Here is a 20,279-nt window from a genome sequence, read left to right as displayed (position 1 = left end):
TGGAATAAGAACGGGCGATCTACTGTAAGAATTTTAATTTATAACTTCTTAAATTTACTGAAATCGATTAATATATGAGTTCTAAAACCTAATTCTATTATTTATTTCAGTCACTGGCCTGATGATGAATCGTCTGATGAAGATTATTCAGAGGAAGCATGTTCTTCAACCAACCAGAAGTGATAATATCCAGATGTTTTCTACTGTTTTTTGATGTCTATGTTTGTTTTTTTTATATTTTGTTGATGTTAATTTGGACATGCGTATTTTTATTTTGTTATGACTTGAATTTGAACTTAAGTTTAAACTTAATATTTAATTAAACAAAGTATTTTATAGTTTTATGTATATTATTAATATTAATATATATATATATATATATATATATATTACACTACTACCAAAATGTAGTTTAGGGACAATCGATATTCTGTTTTCGTTGTTAGATAGATTTGGACATATATAAAATATTAACTTTGATTCAAAATATATACGGTGATAATAGAATTGTAAATTTTAACAGAAAAAAAACATAAAGGATATTTAAAATATATCAAAATCCCAAAAAGTAAGGAATAAATAGAAGAATATGTTTATTGAATAACATAAAAAATATCATGCAGGAATAAACGGAGAGATATAATAATCGAATCCCCATAAAATTGTAAAAATACCATTAAAGTATTATCGATGATATAATTTTCATACTTATTGACATTATCTTATGATGAAAATTTCCAAAAACAAATAAAAAATAAATCTATATTTTTATATTTATAGACCTTAAAATACATGCTAAGCTCTATACATAAATAATAATTACTTTAATAACGTACAATTTTACGTTTCGTCTCAAACCAGTTTATGCTATCATGGCTAATCTACTTTCCAATGCTATAAAGAATAGAATCGGGAAAAAAGACCATTTTTTTGATTTGAACAACTTGAACCCTTTCATTCATGAGTGGAAAATTAGGGTAAAGATTCTAAGAAAATTTGAGTGTATTCATCCTCTCTATAATTCGTCTGATCTGATTTTGGTTGATGAAAAGGTATTTCCTACATTATATTTTCCTAAATTAACATGTTCTTTACATATATTAATTAATAAATAATTTTGGCAGGGGCAAAAAATACACGCTTTGATGGGTCCTAGATTTCGTGACGTTTTTCTGAACGATTTGAACGAAGGAGATTGGATCATGTTGGCAAGTTTCTCACTATGTAAAGTTACCGGGAATTTTAGACCAACTGATCATCGTTTTATGATACATTGGAGAACCATAACATGGTTTAGAAAGATTACTGCTTTGTCTTCAGATCAATTCTTCTCTTTTGTATCATTTAATGATATTAAGAGTGGTTATTTAGACTGTGCTTATTGTGTTGGTAAGGGAAACGATAACTTTATATATATTTATAATTTTAAAACAATAATTAATTCTAACTTTATACATTTTGTAGATATCATCGGAAGAGTATTGCGGGTTGGAAATCGCTTCGAGGAAGGTCCTCTCGACAAAGAATGGAATGAGTTGTTCGTTGTTTGGAAAATATCGAGTATGTTATTAAAATTTAATATATTAAACTTAGATTATGTTTTCACACTTTGACTAAATTTTAAAAATTTTAATGTAGGGATGATCGATTGTCATGCCGATTACCAAAACCTTATGCGAACGATTTCTTTAATGATTGGATACATTGTGTTGGTGATATCATATGTGTCGTACGCTTTGCAAGAATTGAGAGAAATCAAGGTTTAGAATCATTTTATAACTATATATATTTAGTTATAGTTTAATCAGTTTTAATAGTTTAATATAAAAAATTACATTTTGCTTCTTATAGATTCAATCATGGTGACAACGGCGCATAATTGTACAAGAGTGATGATAAATCCACCATGTCCGCAGGTTACGCAGATGAGAGATGCCTTTGATGATATGGAATCTTGATTTTTATAGTTTTGAAGTTGAAGAACTTTTAATTGACGTGGAATCTTGAATTATATAATTTAAAGTTTTTTTCTTTTTGGATTTGATATGCAATCATTCAATAATTTGAGCTTTATGGTTTTCAGTTTGAAATAAGATTTACAAATATTAATTATACATTTTAATAGCACATATTTGTTTATACATATAAGTTCTATATTTACAATTTGTATTATATATATTAAAATTATATTATTCGTAAATAGTTATTATAACATTCTTAAATATATATTCGAATAATTTAATCATAACGGAAGAATGACAATAAGTCTACTATATAGTTAGAGAATATGTATTTATTAAATTTGTAAAATATTTTAAATATTCTTTGAGCGAATTTAGTTATAATATATTTACACGATTATTAAAGGATACTGTAAAGGTAATTTTAAAGAGTTTGATTATTACTTATATTTAAATTTCTAAAATCATAATGATTCGAGACTGATTCTTTCATTATTATCATGATATAGTTACAAAATTGTTAATTAAATATTATTACCATTATCTATAAGTAAACTATCATTAAATTTATATTCTTATCATCTAAAAATGTTATATTAACAAAATTTAAATATAATAATTATTAAATTGTTCTGAAAAGGAAGATAAATTCAAATTTCAATATTATCCTATCAATTAAAAATGTAAAAATCATTAATTGCGTTCTCTATATATAGTGATACACATTGAAACATTGTGTAAACTTCAGCGATTCTTTAAAAAAACAAATTATTCATTATGGCCTCCAAACAAACCATTATCTCTCCCTATGTTAACATTAACGAGATCAATCCTGCTCTGGATCACTACAAGATTAGGGTTTGTGTGATAAAACTTTGGAAAGCATTCAAATCCCTGCAGATGGTTTTAGTCGATGATGAGGTTTGTTTCGGTTTTATAATTTCACTTCCGATATACTTAAAAACTTTGTTAACAAATACGTAAATAGTTTATAAAGCTTTTCTACACCTTAATCTCGATTTTTATTCAAACGTATTAACGACTGCTTTAAATTTTAGGGAACAAGAATTTACGCGTCTATTGAGGATGCATTGGTGAAGAAATTTCATAACCAGATCAATATTGGTGACTCAAAAATAATCGATACTTTCAGTTTGGTCGATTATGACGGTGACTATAGGACAAGTGCTTTGGGATTTAAGATGGTGTTTTATAGAACCACCACAGTTAAACCATGTGATGATTTTCCAGCACGAGTTCCTGAAAAATACTTTCAAGAATTTTCAACTATCTTGGCTGGAAAGATAGATAAACAAGTATTGTTTGGTAAGTTGTAAAACATATATATATATATATATATATATATATATATATATATATATTCGGATGTTGATTTGTAACTAATATTGTTATGTTTTAGATGTGGTGGGCCAAATTGCTGGTGTTGGTTCTCTTGATAACATAAAAACTAAAGGAAAAGACAATGTGAAGATAACTTTTGACTTGCAAGATTTAAGGTATGTGTTTTATTAAAAAAAGGAAAAAAAAAGCATATTACAAATATTTTATAGCGGGTCTAAACTTTATTTTTTACAGTGGTGACCGATTAAGTTGTACAATATGGGGTGATCTTGCTAGAACTTTTGAAGCTTCTATAAAAGAACACAAAGACTCGGTTGTAGTGTGTGTGATTAGATTTGCATGTTTGAAAGAGTGGAAAGGTATTGTTAATGTTATTTAGTCCTTTACTGTCCTCTGATTTAATTTGTTTAATTATCATCTTCTTAATAAATTTTAAAATTAATTCGCAGGGAATTACAGTGTATCAAATGCATTCAACACCACATATATTCACTTAAATCCGTCAATTCCCGCAGTCGGAAAATTCCGACAAATGTAATTAGTTTTCGAGATCATCAGTTATATGCTATACATAACTAAATGTATTCTCATTTTTATATTTCATTTTTAAAAGGATGCCAAACACTAGCGTTGTTGAGTTGGTTCACAATGAGGAGAATATACAGCCAAAGGTAACTTTGTATGAGGAGTTTTTCATGAAAAATGAAAAGATGACTATCGACGACATCCTATATTCATTAGAGGTATTGTTAATCTAAATACAGTGTTCAAAATAATAACAATTACAAAATATTAATCATGATTGTGTATATTTAGGTTCGTACATGTGTGACAATTGGAACGATCTGTTCGGTTGAGACAGTGCCTAAGTGGTATTACATTGCATGCAAAGAATGTAGAAAGAAGGTTCAACCATATCCACTAGAATCTGACAAGGGGAAAAAACGTCTATATAGTTGTGGTGTTTGCGATGACGATGTCAAAGAAGTTGATTACAAGTATGTGTTACTTAATATATTTATAATTGAATTCATGCGAATATGTTGACCATTTGAATTCTTTTATGTATTTTCAGGTATAAACTCATACTACACGTTTCGTATGGAAATTCTCCAAAGATTAAGCTGCTTTTTTTGGATGGTCTAGCCCAACTATTCGTAGGTAAAAAAGCTGATGAATTAGTTTCTCAAATTGCCGAGGTACGTTCTAACAGGATAAACATTGTACTTTTTATCAGAATATAAATTTCAAAGAATCTATAGTAACACGCACTTTTCTTGCAAATTTGGAACAATGCTCAGGATGATCAAAACATTATGCCCGTTTGTCTTTCTGCTCTAATCGGGAAGACAATGCTCTTTAAAATTTCTGTCACAATTGATAACTTGAAGAGTGACAAGGCTTCTTATGTTGTTGAAAAGTTTTGGGAAAAAGAAGATATGGTCAACCAGTTTGTCAAGGTAACATATTAAATTAATAGTGTATTCTAAAAGATTATTAGATTAATTTTTGTAATTCCATTATGTGCTTATTCTTTAAAAATTTTGTAGGAAACTTACAGAAAGGCTAATGATAATTATCAAGAACTAGAATCAGATGAACAAATTCTAGAACTTACGTTGGAGGAATCAACATCTCTTTCGTCAAAGAGGGAGCTGTCTGGTATCAATGAAGAAGTCGTACAAGGTCATAGCATGACTACTATGAAGAGGATCAAGATTGAAAAGCAAACTTAGTATTATGATTATGTTATGATTATTTTAAAAACAATATATGATTTGAAATTTTTTTTTTTAAATAAATTACAGGCCTTTTTTGCGTTGATAAGAGTATGATTTTTTATTATTTATAAATTTTGAAATTATAAAAACTCTAAAATTTTGTGAGTCACTAATATAAACGAGACGCTGTTGCTTCTGAATCATACCATTTAATAAATTAAAATATGATAATGAGGTTTAATCATGTTCCAGTAAATGTCATTTTGTATAGATACGACATAATCTAATAAAATCGAAAATTTTGTGATAATTTCTCATAGATTTAATTTTTATTATGTGAATATATGTTTAGATAATTGAATAAATGCTAATCTTTCATTTTTATGGTATTGACACTATTATGTGATATTGTTATCCGTTTGTTAAAATATTTAATAAAATTATAGTAGTTAGAAGATTATACCTACTGATCATAATATAAATAAAAAATATTATAGAACAGAATAATAAGGAAAAAAAATATGATGTCATTTTATTATTATGTGAATTTATGTAAAGATAATTGAATAAATGCTAATTTGACATTTTTGATATATTGATATTATGTGATTTTTTGAGATATTGATATTATGTGATACTATTATCCGTTTGTGGAAATATTTACAGAAATTATAGTAATGAGAAGATTATACCTTCTGATTATCATATAAATAAAGAATATTATAGACCTAATCTTATATATTTCTAAAGAACGCAGAACGTTTCGACTGTATGCATACGATGAGACCTGCAAAATTACCAATACGGAGAAAGAAGGATCCGATACATGTCGTGAATGCACAAGGTAAATAATATTCAGTTTCTGGTATATCAAAATAGGTTTTGATTTTAAATTAATGTTCAAACGTATGGACTTATTTTCAGAAGTGATCTCAAAACATGCAAGGGTGAAAAGAATGAAAATTCTTAAATCAAAAAAAGTTCGACAACGCAATGAAGGTCGTTTCTACCCATATGTTATAGTATATACTAAATATTTTTATTAAAACATATTTTTGTGTTCAAATATTAGTTCCTACAATGTTGCCTCTTATGCATGAAGATTTTGCATGTTTTATTGTTTCTGACTCTGAGTCAAATAACGATAGTGATTCTGATAGCTCAAATGATGAATCTGATTCTGAGTATCGTACTACCCATAGTGTAACAAATGAATTCACACCCGTAACATCTGGATTACAAATAAATGGTATTTTTAAAAACTAATCTTAATTTTTGAAATAATTTAAAATATATATATCCAGGTTAAATAATTTTGTATTACTAATGTTATCAGGTTATTATGATGAAGGAGATCCTTCGTATTTATGTGAAAATTGTGGAGCATATTTATGGTTTGGAGAACGGTTAAACAAGCGAGTAAAGAAGGCGAAACCAATTTTTTCAATGTGCTGTAAAAAAGGGAGAGTCCAACTTTCCAAGCTGAAAACTCCACCGAATACATTATCGGCGTTGTTATATAATCGCGATGATAGAAGTGACAACTTCCGTGAAAATATAAGAGCATACAATATGATGTTTTCCTTCACGTCATTAGGTGGAAAAATAAACCATTCTATTAATAATGGTAGAGGGCCGTACGTGTTCCAGATGTGTGGAGAAAACTATCACCGTATCGGAGATATTTTACCTGAACCTGGAGAAAAACTGACATTCTTACAACTTTATATACATGACGTAGAGAATGAAGTACCTAATAGGATAAACGCATTCGGGTCAGTTTCATAGCTTATAAATATAAGATTATATTGATGTGTGTTGCTAATGTTTTGAAATTTTATTTGCCCTTGCAAGAACATCTGGATCTACCGAGAAAATAAGACAAACAACTGTAGAACTTCTAAAAGGGATGCTTGATAATCATAATCCGCATGTACAGGCGTTTAGGTCGGCTCGAGAAAGATTTGATTTAACAAATACCGTGACAAATTTGAGGTTAAGAATTCCTGCAGAAAGGAGTGCTGATGCAAGGACTCATAATCTACCTACATGCAATGAGGTAGCTGGATTAATACCATGTGATTTCAGTACTGGAGTATTTAAGCGCGACATTGTTATAGAAAGTCGTTCCGGCGGCCTCCAGAGAATTAGTGAACTCCATCCAGCTTACTTGCCACTTCAATATCCATTATTGTTTCCATATGGAGAGGATGGTTACAGGTTAGGTATTGACATTGGTTTTGTAGATACGGCTGGACGAAAAAGGAAAACAGTTTCGATGAGAGAATTTTATGCTTTCCGTATATTTGAGAGATATCAAGAATCTTCAGCGATTGTGACGTCGGGAAAATTATATCAGCAATTTTTGGTAGATGCGTTCACAACTATAGAATCCAACAGACTGAAATATATTTCCATGAACCAGAGCAAACTACGGACGGAAAGAATCGATAAGATAGTTGAAGCTGTTAATCAAGGAAACGAAGATCTTGCAGAACACGGTAAAAGGATCTACATTCCTTCATCGTTTACAGGTGGAAAACATTATATGATGCAACATTATTTAGACGCGATGGCTACTTGCAAGTTCTATGGTTTCCTCGATATTTTCATAACAATTACTTGCAATCCCAGATGGCCTGAAGTTGTTCGATATCTAACAAGGCATAATCTTAAGCAAGAAGATAGACCAGATATTTGCTGCCGGGTCTTTAAGATGAAGCTTGATAGACTAATAGAACAAGTGACTAAAGAAAAAACTTTTGGTGTTATAAACTCTGGTATGTTTCATATTATTAATCAATCGACTTTATATACGTTTTAGTATTAAAACCCAAAATTATTAACAATGGCTTTCTGGTGTGTGTGTGTGTGCAGCTATGTATACAATAGAATTCCAGAAGAGAGGACTTCCTCATGCACACATTATTTTATTCTTGCATCGAGACTATAAAATGCGTACACCAGAAGACATTGATAAATTCATAAGCGCTAAGATTCCTGACAAAGAACTGGACAAGTACTTATATGAAGTTGTCTCTGATGTTATGATTCATGGACCTTGTGGTATTCATAACAGAGGAAGTGTTTGCATGAGAAATGGTACGTGCACTAAATTTTTTCCAAAACCATTCATAGAAAATACTATCGTCGATGATGCTGGTTATCCAATATACAAACGGAGGAAAAATGGGAGATTCGTGCATAAAAAAGGTTTTGATTGTGATAACAGCTTTGTTATTCCGTATAACCGGGAATTGTCTATCCGTTATCGTGCTCATATTAATGTTGAGTGGTGTAATCAGTCACGTTCAGTGAAATATCTTTTCAAGTACATTACCAAAGGGCCAGATTATATTAGAGCTAACGTAGGAGACGAAGACGATCAGAATGAAATCAAGAAATACTATAACTGCAGGTATGCCTATTTATTTAACACATATGTTTAATTGAAAATATGTGTAAACCCTAATAATTTAATATTTATTAATACTATTATTCTTTATTAGATATGTCTCCGCATGTGAAGCAGCTTGGCGAATATTGGCTTTTCCGATTTGCTATCGTACTACTCCCATTGAGAAACTTCCGTTTCATCTTCCTGGACAGGAATTGGTAGTTTACAATGAAGATGATCCTATTGCAGATGTAATGAAGCGTTCAGCCAGAAGATCTAAACTGTTGGCCTGGATGGAATGCAATAAAAAATATCCGGAAGGTAGAAGTCTCACTTATGCTGAATTTCCAAATATGTTTGTGTGGATTAATAGTAAAAAAATCTGGCAACGAAGATCTGAAAGAAGAAAAAGTTTTGCAATAGGTAGAATTACATATGTACCACCTTCGATAGGCCCAGCGTACTACTTGAGAGTTTTACTTAATACAGTTCCAGGTGCCACAAGTTTTGATTTTTTAAAAACGGTAAAAGGTAAACTGTATAAAGAATTTAAAGATGCATGCTTTGCATTGGGATTATTGGATGACGACAAAGAATATATTCTAGCTATAAAAGAGGCAAGTGTGTGGTGTTTTGGGCCGTTTCTAAGGAAGTTGTTTGTCATACTATTGCTTTCGAAAAGTGTCTCGGTGCCTCACGATCTCTGGCTCACTACAAAAGACATATTGTGCGAAGATATTTTGTATTTGCAAAGGAACCGTACGAATAACCACAGTAAGTATTTAGTTTAAAAAATATAAATAAATATAATAGTATAGTACTTCTAAAATTTACTGATCTACACTAACGTATGCGATTATTATTCTGATCATAAATATGTCAACTAAAAAAAATTATCCCTAATGCAGGTCTAATGTTAAGTCAGGAACAGATAACAAACTTATGCTTAGCTGAGATTGAAAGAATTATGCGGTCCAACGGAAGCTCTCTGTCAACTATTGTGAATATGCCTAAACCAGACCAATCTGTGATGGATAATAATGAGAATAGGCTTCTAAAAGATGAGAGAAACTACAGCCGTGATGAACAAAGAGAGAATTTAGACAAGTGGTTACGTATGTCGACCGATGAGCAACAAAGTGTCTACCTAGAAATTATTGAAGCTGTGAATTGTAACGAGGGAGGTATGTTTTTTGTTCATGGATTTGGTGGTACCGGAAAAACATTCTTGTGGAGTATTCTTGGCGCTGATATTCGATCTAGGGGTGATATTGTTCTTAATGTTGCATCGAGTGGTATAGCTGCTTTACTTATGGAAGGTGGTAGGACAGCTCATTCTAGATTTGGTATACCCATCCATGTGGACGAATTTACAATATGTTCGATAGATGGTAAATCACATGTTGCCGAGTTAATTAGAGAAGCAAAGCTCATTATATGGGATGAGGCTCCAATGATGAACAAATATTGTTTCGAAACCTTGGATAGGAGTATGCGAGATATTATGAAGTGTGATCGGATTTTTGGAGGTAAAGTTTTTGTTTTAGGGGGTGATTTTAGACAAATTTTACCGGTTGTGCCAGAGGCTGGGAGAGTTGGAACAGTTTTAGCCTCTATAAACTCATCATTGCTTTGGGATAGTTGTAAAGTACTTCGGCTTACACAAAACATGAGGCTTCGCAAGGCGAAAAATAGTCAAGATGCAGATGCTCTCTCCACATTTTCAAAATGGCTACTCGATATTGGGGATGGCAAGATCAACGAGCCTAACAATGGTGAGGTAGAAATAGAAATACCCGAGGATTTATTGATTGTTGCATGTGATAATCCTATAGAAGCAATTGTTAAACAGATATACGGTCCATCATTTGCAACAAGGACCGATGCAAAATTTTTTTGCGAAAGAGCTATTCTTAGTCCAAGAAATGATGATGTCGATAAAATAAATCAATATATGCTCTCTCAACTTCCAGGTAAATTAAGAGTGCAACTTTTTAAAAAATATTTTTTTTTGCAAACAAAATTCAATATAAACAGTTACTTATTTGAATTTTATTATATCCAGGGAAAGAAAGACAGTATTTGAGTTCAGACAGCATCGAGACTTCCGATACAAGTGCATACGACGATATGATCTACACTCAGGAATTCTTAAACAGTATTCACGTTTCTGGATTACCTAACCATGTTCTGACGCTAAAAAAGGGAGCACCTATCATGTTGCTTAGGAATATTGATCCTAAGGGAGGTTTATGCAATGGTACGAGATTGATTGTCACACAAATGGCGAATCATGTTATTGAAGCAAGGATTGTAACAGGTAAAAGAAACGTCAACGACAAAGTTCTTATCCCTAGGATGTTTGTGTCGCCACCGGATGCAAAGTTTCCCTTTCGTATGAGGCGTCGTCAGTTTCCCGTTGCTCTTGCATTTGCGATCACTATAAACAAAAGCCAAGGACAGACGTTGGAACATGTTGGATTGTATCTACCCAAGCCAGTATTTACACATGGACAACTATACGTTGCATTTTCCAGAGTTACAAGCAGAAAAGGATTGAAGATTTTGATTACAGATGAAGAAGAGAAATGTCAGAACAAAATCCTTAATGTAGTTTTCAAAGAAGTCTTTGAAAATATATGATTTTCTTTTAAGCATCTAATATCTACTATAACGTTCCATTCCATAATATTGTCATCTGATTCTCAGTTTTTTTCACCTTAATGATATTACCTTTTAAAATATCAATATACAAGTGTTAAGTTTTTAAAAATGAGTACGGAAAAACATATTAATATCCAAGTGTTTATTTTTGAAAATTGAGTACGTATAAACATCTTAAACACGTTAACATAAATTATATTTTCTACATAAAAAATGTGATGAACCTTATATTAAAACTGTGTTTATTTATATAATATTATAATTTAAAATAATCAGACTAAAGCGAGAAACTAAAAAGATTGAGACGCAACGTTTAGTCGTGACTCTTTGTATTTTTACAAATCAAAAATCCCCTTTTTGTTTTCGTTAACATTGAAGAATCAAGCAAAACCTAATTTGAGGGAATCATGAAATTCGATTATATTGCTGATCTGGTTCGAGAAAGAACTAATTGGTGTATCAATGTCAAGGTCTTACACTCTTGGACAGTCACAGAGTTCTTCAAAAAACGAGTTCTGCTTCTTGTGGATCAAAAGGTTAGAGTCATTATCTGAATGATATTTACTTAAATTTTGAGTTCTAACAGTTGTTTTATAAAAGACTTCTTACAAATTTTTTGTTAAACTGTGAAGGGTGACACTATTGAAGCTCCTTATTTGAACGATACACTCGCTAACCTCCCGAAATATATATACGATGGTGAGTGGTACAATATTAGAAATTTCAAAGTGATCTATCCAACCCTGGAGGATAGGAATACTCATCACCCCTATCAGATTAAATTTACGGGTCAAACCACAATGACGCTGCTCGAATCATTGAGTCCTAAGAATTACTTTAGGTTCGAGGATTTGGATGACATAAAACATGGAAGAATATATCATTCCATAACTTTCGGTAAGTATTTCTTAAATTGATTATATTAGTTTGAAACAATCTGTCTATATAGTTAATTGGTATCTTTGTGTTTGAAAAGTAGATTCTTAATTTTAGGATTTATGAAACTTTGTGTATTGGTTCTTCACATAAAAAAGGAATAATAACACTTTACCAATAATAGATTAGCAACACTTTGAAAACCTATATTCTCTATTTTCCCAAATTAGATGTTTGTGTGTGTATAATGGATGTTGAAGATAGAAGACGGTCTGGGAGTATCATTGATATTAATGAAGTTGTTCTCACATTGTTGAATGGCAGGTACTAGATATTTAATTTCCCTTTATGATTGTTACAATTCAAATTAGTTTCTGTCAACATTTTAATTGAGTTGATAAACATGTAGGTGTGACACTGTGAAGTGTCGTCTCAAAGACAACTACGCTACTGAATTCAGGACCATATGGCAATCAAGCGGGTGCCATCTCATATACAAATCCGAACCTGTATTCTGTGTAATGCGGTTTATGAGGGTTGGAGAATATGAAGGTATGTAACGTAAGTTTTAATTATCATAAGGTAATCAATAAAATTACCTAAAATTCTAAATGTCCTATAGGTTCACCATGTCTTGAAAATACCTTAAACTCTTCGAAGATCTTCATAAAACCAGAGTACGAAGAACTGGAGCATCATCAGGCTATGTAATATGTAATTATTTTTATGAAATCAAGTTCTGTATGATGTTAAAGTCAAATTTCTTAAAACAATTTATATATTTGCAGGACTGAATTTGCTGGGCGTTATTATATAAAACATGTGATGAACCAACAAGGTTAAAGCTCAGTAACTCAAATGTAAAGAATGGGATGTTGGCTGTCTCTTTTTCTTCTATTTGAAGGACTCTATATTTTAGTTTTTGTATTAACCGCTACTCAAATCCAACTTTCCGTTACTCTAAACTTTATTTTGTAATTTAGATAATACATTCTAATATCGAACTTTTGGAAATTGCTTACGCTCTTACAAAATTTGGTATTACTTATTGAATCTCAACAGCTGTTTACTACAGTTTACAAGTTTATTTAAAAGACTCAATTAGTAATTCACATTTAGAAAATTATTTTTCTTTAGTTAAATAAGTCTTTTACTATATATGCAAATACAAAAATATATTTATAATCCAATAAAATATTATAAAGTTTTAAAAAATTAGTTTAGAAAAATAACATATCATAAAGTAACAAAACAATTATTATTAAAATCTTAATACCGCGCTTTAAGCGCGGATACCTCCCTAGTTTAATTGTATACGGGACGCGGATCATAACTGTTTGGGAGAATCTCATTCGGATCCTTGATATACTATAAGTGTATCCAAACACTCTATTCTTCTTCTTTTACCTGTAGGATAAAAGAAAAAAAAAATACATCATAATCATCATAATTGCGGAGGAAATATAGAAATGTCACATGATCCTCTAGCGTATCATAACAAGAGGCGAAATGAAATCAAATCATTAACTGCATATATTTCAGTATAATCACATATATTCTCATTTCAGGCAATCACACCAACCCTTAACTGTTAGTTACCATTTGTTCGTACCTCAATAAATAAGTAAATGAATAATCAAAACAGAAAACGGAAACAGTTTGATCCAATCCCTATTCTTACTATCCTATATCATATCAAAATACAAAATCAAATCAAAAACAGAAAATCTTCTATTCAATGCAGCGAATATTCTACCTTTCACCCAAAGCCAACATCAACTACTATATAAACCATAGTATAGAAACGTCAATATTAAACTCATCAAACATACAAACAAACTGAATAGAAAATAGAAAATCACCTTCGTATAAGTCATGGCTGCCACCGATGGTTTCACACATGTTTCTGATCTCAAGGCCTTCAAAACAAGGATAAGAGTCAAGATAGTTCATACTTGGAAGCAATAAGTGAGTCTATGCATCTACCCCATCATCTAAGCGAGTCTATGCATCTACCCCATCATCTAAGCGAGTCTATGCATCTGAACAATCATTAACACCCAAGAAGTTGTCTATACAACCAATACATTTGGAGAAATATGAAGAAGAAAATGGTGAGCATACGAATGATGTGGATTTGACTGACAAAAAGATCGAGACACTAAAGCTGAAGGTTGAGAATAAATGATTTGTTGTCGTTTTCTAGCAGTTTAGATTTTTATATTATGTATAAATCTGTTTATCCAGCTATAAACATTTCAATGAAGAAAATAGAGAAATGCAATGAATTTCTATGACGAACAGAAATTTTTTTTGATCAAGTAACCTTTAGAATCTTAATTAGTTTTATTCACCATACTTAGCTCCTTTATATTGAAATATTTTTTCATCATGTAATAATACAAAATATGGTGAACTGCACCTTACCATTGACTTAATGTATATAAGGTTTGAAAGTATATAAAAACGTACCAGGATCTGTAGGAGGAATGGAGGATAGTAGATGAAAATATGAAAGCAAGTCCAGCAAATCTGTGCAATCAAGAAAATATAAATCTCTTAGACCACAAGAATTCATACACTCAGATAAAACTTTGCTATAGCCGGAGCATATCTTTATTTCGGTTATCTGAGGAGGCCTTTGCATCAAATCAAAGATCCTATTTGTATTCTCAGAATCTCAATAGTAAAAAAAAAAAAAACATGTACTATTATTATTCTGTTATTGTCTCAGTCTGATTTGTTTTCACTTTGTCTGATACCAAAAGCAAAGTATGAGATGATGATAAGCAAATCGTTGAGTTAAGATGAGGGATTCAAAAGGAGTCAATAAATATATATATATATATATATATATATATATATATATATATATATATATATATATGACTATGATAAGAACTAAAATCTGAAACATGATTACTCTACTTGATAAGCCATCATTATAAAGAGGCTTTTGATGTTGCAATTGAACTGCGTGCATGCGTTAATCTCACATCCCATAACAATGTTTTCCATTCTTTTTTGTTTCTCTCCTCTGCAAAACTGAACAAACAAAATTAATGAAAAAAACAAAGGAGCGGCAGCAAAGAAATAATATAAAGATTGAAGAGACAGCTCAAGTCGACGGATTGAAATTGAATACAGGAGAAGGATGATGGAATTTGGTAAATAAATTAATTAATTAAGCTTTGTGTGTGTGAGAGAGAGAGGGGATCGTAACTCCAAAACTAATACCAGTGACATCGAAGCTAAAGCAAATCCAGCAAATGGAGTCAATCTAATAAAAGAGCTTCAAGTCTTAAACTTACATTGTACCAACAACAGCAAATCTGAGCATTTTATAATTAATCTGGATCGGAAACTTGGTTTAGAAAGAAAAAAAAAAAAGAAGCAAAAAAAACCCAATATGAGTAACTCAAGACTCAAATCTAAAACATAGCAAATCGACTTGAATCTGATTTGATTTTGTCGGGAAATAATACTAATATGAGATAGAGGTGATTAGATTTACCTATGATGGTCATAGGATTAAGCTCAGAAGATTTAGAGATTCATAAGAAATAGGAATCGAAGGTAGAAATGAGAAGAATGAAGGAAAAGGAAAAGGTATCAAGGAAGAGATCCATTGGCTGACAGGTAAAATAAGAAATTGTTTTCTCAGGCGAAACTGAAGGCGGAGACGGCAAGAATGATGTTTTTGTCGTTTCATTTTTTTCTTTTCTTTTTGTTTTTGTTTTTTTTTTTTTTTTTTTTCCCTTTTAATAAACTTCAACCAATACAAAGAATGAGATCCAATTAATTTTCAACATATGATCTATCTTAAAATATTAATGGACTTCTAAAATTATGGCCCTTGGGTCGAATAAAATTTTAATTTTATTTTTATCAAAATAGAATCCATTGGTTATTTTTTGATATATGAGTTTGGTTTGGTTCAAGTATTACCGGATTTAGATACCGTAAAAAAAGTTTTAATTAATTAAATTTAAATAAATTTAGCTAAATTTTGATTTATTTAAAAAATAATTTTAGATATTTTGATTATTTTTGATGTTTAGGTTTAAAATTAATTGAAATATTCAAAATTATAACTAAAATTAATTGAAAATTGAATTATATTAATGCTAAATATTATAAATATTTTTTAATATATTTATATATTCGGGTTATGATGGATACCCGAATGGATACCGGATATTATCCAATCCTGACCTTAACCCGAACCTACAGGTATTAGAAAATAGAAACCAATAAAGTTTTGTAGGTAAACCCTTACCCAAACCAAACCCAGTTTTTGGGTCGGGTTTCGGGTTGGATATTCGGATACGGTTTTTATGCCCATGCCTATTCTATATTATATAATCTTAAAGTAATTTGTATATTATAATTTTTTTTATTGAAACGTTTGTTATCCATAGGTTTTGCAAAATCAAACCAAATGAATGTGACACACTTCTCTTATGGGTTTCGCGGGACGGGTTTTCTATAGTTAAAAAATAGCAAAATCATTACAAGGCAGGCTTAACGAGATAGATTTGTCCAGCTACAAAATTTAGGTCATTTGATTTGACAAATTTTAATTAATATTACTGGTAAATTTTAACGGTTTGATAGTTCATGGGACAATACGAAACGAGTTTTTTTGTTAGTTTTGGTCTGGGATGGGTTTTCTGTTAGTTCCGGTCTGGGACGGGTAGTTCCGGTTTGGGATGAAACGGTTTGATAGTCCACAGAAAGGGAAGAGACGTGTCTAAACTTTAAACATATCACATTTCTCTTACTATTTTTGAATGTGCCACTAATAATAATAAAAACAATCAGATCATTTTTTCTCTATACCAAAGTAAAAATAAATCAACGAGTTTGGACATGAATGTTAATAATATTTATATAAAATACGCTTACAACATAATCTAACACGTACATAACATATTGCAAACTTGATCATAAACTTAGTTTTTGAAATCAACCCCGCACGTATGTGCGGGTCCGAACCTAGTATATATTATGGAATTCTAGATATTCAGATTTGAATAAATTAATATTAATTAAAACAAAAAATAATAATTAATATTACAAAACATTGTTTGTATATTATATGTATCTTTGCGGGTTGAACGCTATTGAGAGGCCTAAGATTCTTTTAAATTATTAATAAGCTAGATAAGGACATGTTTGATGTGCGGGTTTAAAGTTTTATAAATAACATTATTTATAAATTTTATTTTTACTATTATATACTAATTTATATTCATTTACAAATCTTTTATGTATGTTACCATTAAAAGCGTATTTTTTACACCTAAATATATTTTATGTTACAAATATATTCTTTAGCACCACCTAGAAAATGTTTGTATGAACACATTAAGCCAACTATTATATGTCTTTTTACTTTCACTTTTGCATAGTTTTTTTAATTACTAAAATTGTTGGTTCAAAAAACATTTCAAATAAAAAATATAGTACATAGTATACTAATCAATGATGTAATATCACAATAGTGTATGACCAACCATGGAGAGAACCTCGGCTCTGCTCTCCTCCCTTATGGAGAGAACCTTGCGTCCAACCTCCTTTACCATGGAGAGAGACTTGCCTCCACCTTCCTCCCTTGGGGAGATAACCTTGCGTCCAACCTCCTCCACCTTCCTCCCTTGAGAAGATAACCTTGCGTCCAACCTCCTCCACCATAGAGAGAACCTCGGTTCTGCCTTCCTCATGTGTAGAGAGAACATGTTCACGTCTTTTAACCATCTCAAAATGGCTTGCTCTGACAACCAATAAAACAAAAGACCATTTTCTAAAGTCATAAAATCTTTTGATGGTAACTAATGTTAAATTTTCTAATGTATTTGTGGAAGTGTCTTTGACACACCATGATGTAGCCTTTGTCTCTGGAACGCCCCGACTGCCACCTTGCTTAGTGAGACCATGTCCACTCCCAGTCTATAGGTCCACCTTCCTCAGTGGGCCCTACGTCTACTTCTAGCCCACCCATATCCGACGGCCGGTTTGTTACGTCAGGGAGACTTTAAATACTGATATGTCTATATTTTGCCTCTCTTTAGCATATATTTATCATGCATTTAGCTAGGATAACTCATTGGTTTGCATCATTTTCTAGTCCTTTCTATACACTTTGCATGTTTAGGTAGTTCTTGCATCATCCTTGCATACATTGTGTATTTCGGAGTATTTCAGGTATTTAGGAGACGTTGGAAGCGCATCGCTCGACCCATCCGCTGCACAACACTCCTGGAACCGTCTCTCGAGCCAATCTCACAACACTTCCACGAAGCGTCAACCGAGCCATCTCCGGGAAGCGTCAACCGAGCCATCCGTTCGAGCCGTTCCAGTCGAGCGGGATTTAGCTTTCGACGTCTTCATCAAAGTTGTAGGGAATGGAGTTATCTTTCCAACACCGTTTATTTCAAGCCAATCGGAGGTGTGGTTCAAGAGTTCTCATTGTTTTAGTGGATGCGTATACACCACGCTCGAGCCATGCTCCCCCACCACACACTCCAGCTTTTCTGATCGAGCCATGCTCCCCCGCCACGCACTCCAGCTTGTCTGATCGAGCCATACTCCCCCGCCACGCACTCCAGCTTGTCTAATCGAGCTATGCTCCCCCGCCACGCACTCCAGCTTGTCTGATCGAGCCATGCTCCCCCGCCACGCACTCCAGCTTGTTTGATCGAGCCATGCTCCCCCGTCACGCACTCCTGCTTGTCTGATCGAGCCATGCTCCCCTGCCACGCACTCCAGCTTGTTTGATCGATCCATGCTCCCCCGCCACGCACTCCATCTTGTTTGATCGAGCCATGCTCCCCCGCCACGCACTCCAGCTTGTCTGATCGAGCCATGCTCCTCAGCCGTCCGTCCGAGCCATGATGACACTGCATTCCATTCGACGCGCACGGACTCGATCGCACATATCGGGAAGAAAAATGTTTGGTTTCACACGCTTCAGGAGATTACCGAACTGACGCTTTACCTTGTCGTTTTAAGTTTTAGGGCTTTCCATATTTTCACTATAAATACATTTTGTTAGATCTTGGTTGAGACATCTTATCTTTTATCTCGTATTGTTTTCTTTCCCAGAAGGTTTTAACCTAGCCACAAAACATGTTCTGAGACTTGTATTCCGATATCTTTGAGATTTATTCAGATTTTGCATTTGATTCCTTCTAAAATGTTGTTCATCTTATTTTTATCTACCTAATAATGCTTGTTTCAATATTTTCTGTGTTTGCATCCTTGATGATGATTTTCGGATCTGAGTAGTGTGGTAGTTCTTGAGGATGGGATAGATTAGGAGTAGGATCTAAGGATGTAGAGTGTTTAAGCTTTGATTGTATGATTCCCTTCTGGACTAGAGTTAGAAATACTAGTTTCTCTCTGATCAGTTGGAACTATGGTTTTAGACATTTCCGCACCCAAAAGGTGTTCGATGAAATGTCTGACCAACTAGTGCCAGAGACTTACGTTCTTAGCCTAAGAGATTAGTTGTCTAGGATGTTTGTTGACGTGAATGAACTTGTTTTTCATGCCATGCTTGATCATGTTTCTCTAGTGAGAGCTAGGTTTGGAAGTGGTTGAGTTTGAGTAGCTTTTGTCAAGAGATTGGATTAGCTAAGAAGTGATGTTCATTGCTTAGAGAAGGTTTGCTTGTAGCATGTTAAACACTCTATAGACTAGGATACTCCACCGACATCAATTACTCCCATCCTTAGGACCTCTTTCCTTCTGATTTTTATTAAATTCCTGAGACTGTTTCGTTTCTTGCTTTTTAGTTCATGCTCAGACTCGTTTTCGGTTTCACTTATTCATTTTCGCTTCTTGTCATGCATTCTCGTTTCTAGTTCTGTGACTCATTGCCGTTTTGCATTTTGACCACACTAGGACTGTTAGACAAACACTCTCTTTAAATTGGCTTAACTTGTGATTTCTTGATTGCATCTTGAGTGATAGTAAAGATTCCCAATTGGATTGACACCTTAAGTATTACAACTGCATAAAGTTAATTTAACCTGCTAGGAAATACAAAAATCCTAGTATCAAATACTTACCCCTATAAATCACCTTTCCTATGTTTTGTCCTCACTCGCACAGTTCTGACAATCACTTCCCGAAAGGTCACCCATCCTGAAACTACTCCAGCTCAAGCACACTTAACTCTGGAGTTCTCTCAGGACCTAGATAAGTGTACTATGGTGACATAGGTGGCTAAATAAATTCTCTTAAATATATCCGCAAACCAGGGTGTCACAGTCTCAGAACTCCTACGGATCT

General features: G+C 32.4%; 4 protein-coding genes, 1 long non-coding RNA gene and 1 pseudogene across 12 annotated transcripts; 5 read left to right on the top strand and 1 right to left on the bottom strand.

Moving 5' to 3' along the window:
- Positions 1 to 2,738: 2,738 nt before the first annotated feature.
- LOC147944624 (replication protein A 70 kDa DNA-binding subunit C-like) lies at positions 2,739 to 4,928 on the top strand (annotated as a pseudogene).
- Positions 4,929 to 6,953: 2,025 nt separating this feature from the next.
- LOC147944623 (uncharacterized) lies at positions 6,954 to 8,864 on the top strand. Its single transcript, XM_087512662.1, has 4 exons — positions 6,954 to 7,824; positions 7,922 to 8,462; positions 8,554 to 8,762; positions 8,815 to 8,864. The coding sequence occupies exons 1-4, from the start codon at positions 6,954 to 6,956 to the stop codon at positions 8,862 to 8,864; spliced, it is 1,671 nt and encodes a 556-aa protein (XP_087368788.1).
- A 478-nt stretch (positions 8,865 to 9,342) lies between these two features.
- Positions 9,343 to 10,527, top strand: LOC147944622 (uncharacterized). Its single transcript, XM_087512661.1, has one exon. The coding sequence runs from the start codon at positions 9,355 to 9,357 to the stop codon at positions 10,525 to 10,527; it is 1,173 nt and encodes a 390-aa protein (XP_087368787.1). The 5' UTR covers positions 9,343 to 9,354.
- A 44-nt stretch (positions 10,528 to 10,571) lies between these two features.
- On the top strand, positions 10,572 to 11,084 carry LOC147944621 (uncharacterized). The gene has a single exon (XM_087450683.1). The coding sequence runs from the start codon at positions 10,572 to 10,574 to the stop codon at positions 11,082 to 11,084; it is 513 nt and encodes a 170-aa protein (XP_087306809.1).
- Positions 11,085 to 11,512: 428 nt separating this feature from the next.
- LOC147944620 (uncharacterized) lies at positions 11,513 to 12,092 on the top strand. The gene is made up of 3 exons (XM_087512660.1): positions 11,513 to 11,641; positions 11,738 to 12,002; positions 12,085 to 12,092. The coding sequence occupies exons 1-3, from the start codon at positions 11,513 to 11,515 to the stop codon at positions 12,090 to 12,092; spliced, it is 402 nt and encodes a 133-aa protein (XP_087368786.1).
- A 1,047-nt stretch (positions 12,093 to 13,139) lies between these two features.
- LOC147944619 (uncharacterized) lies at positions 13,140 to 15,716 on the bottom strand. Of its 8 annotated transcripts, none has more exons than XR_015557632.1 (6): positions 15,496 to 15,653; positions 15,293 to 15,345; positions 14,905 to 15,026; positions 14,454 to 14,513; positions 13,844 to 13,900; positions 13,140 to 13,388 (listed from the first exon to the last, which is right to left on the bottom strand). It is a non-coding gene; the product is annotated as an uncharacterized LOC147944619 (long non-coding RNA). The 8 variants fall into 8 exon arrangements; XR_015557625.1 differs by having other exon boundaries at positions 14,910 to 15,018; positions 15,496 to 15,651; XR_015557628.1 differs by having other exon boundaries at positions 14,910 to 15,026; positions 15,496 to 15,636.
- Between the last annotated feature and the right edge of the window lie 4,563 nt (positions 15,717 to 20,279).

Source organism: Camelina sativa, chromosome 5 (assembly GCF_030686135.1).
Source record: "Camelina sativa cultivar CO46 ecotype springtype chromosome 5, ASM3068613v1".
Taxonomy (NCBI): domain Eukaryota; kingdom Viridiplantae; phylum Streptophyta; class Magnoliopsida; order Brassicales; family Brassicaceae; genus Camelina; species Camelina sativa.
The sequence above is the reverse complement of the archived record's forward strand: the minus strand, read 5'-3'. Positions and strand labels throughout refer to the sequence as shown.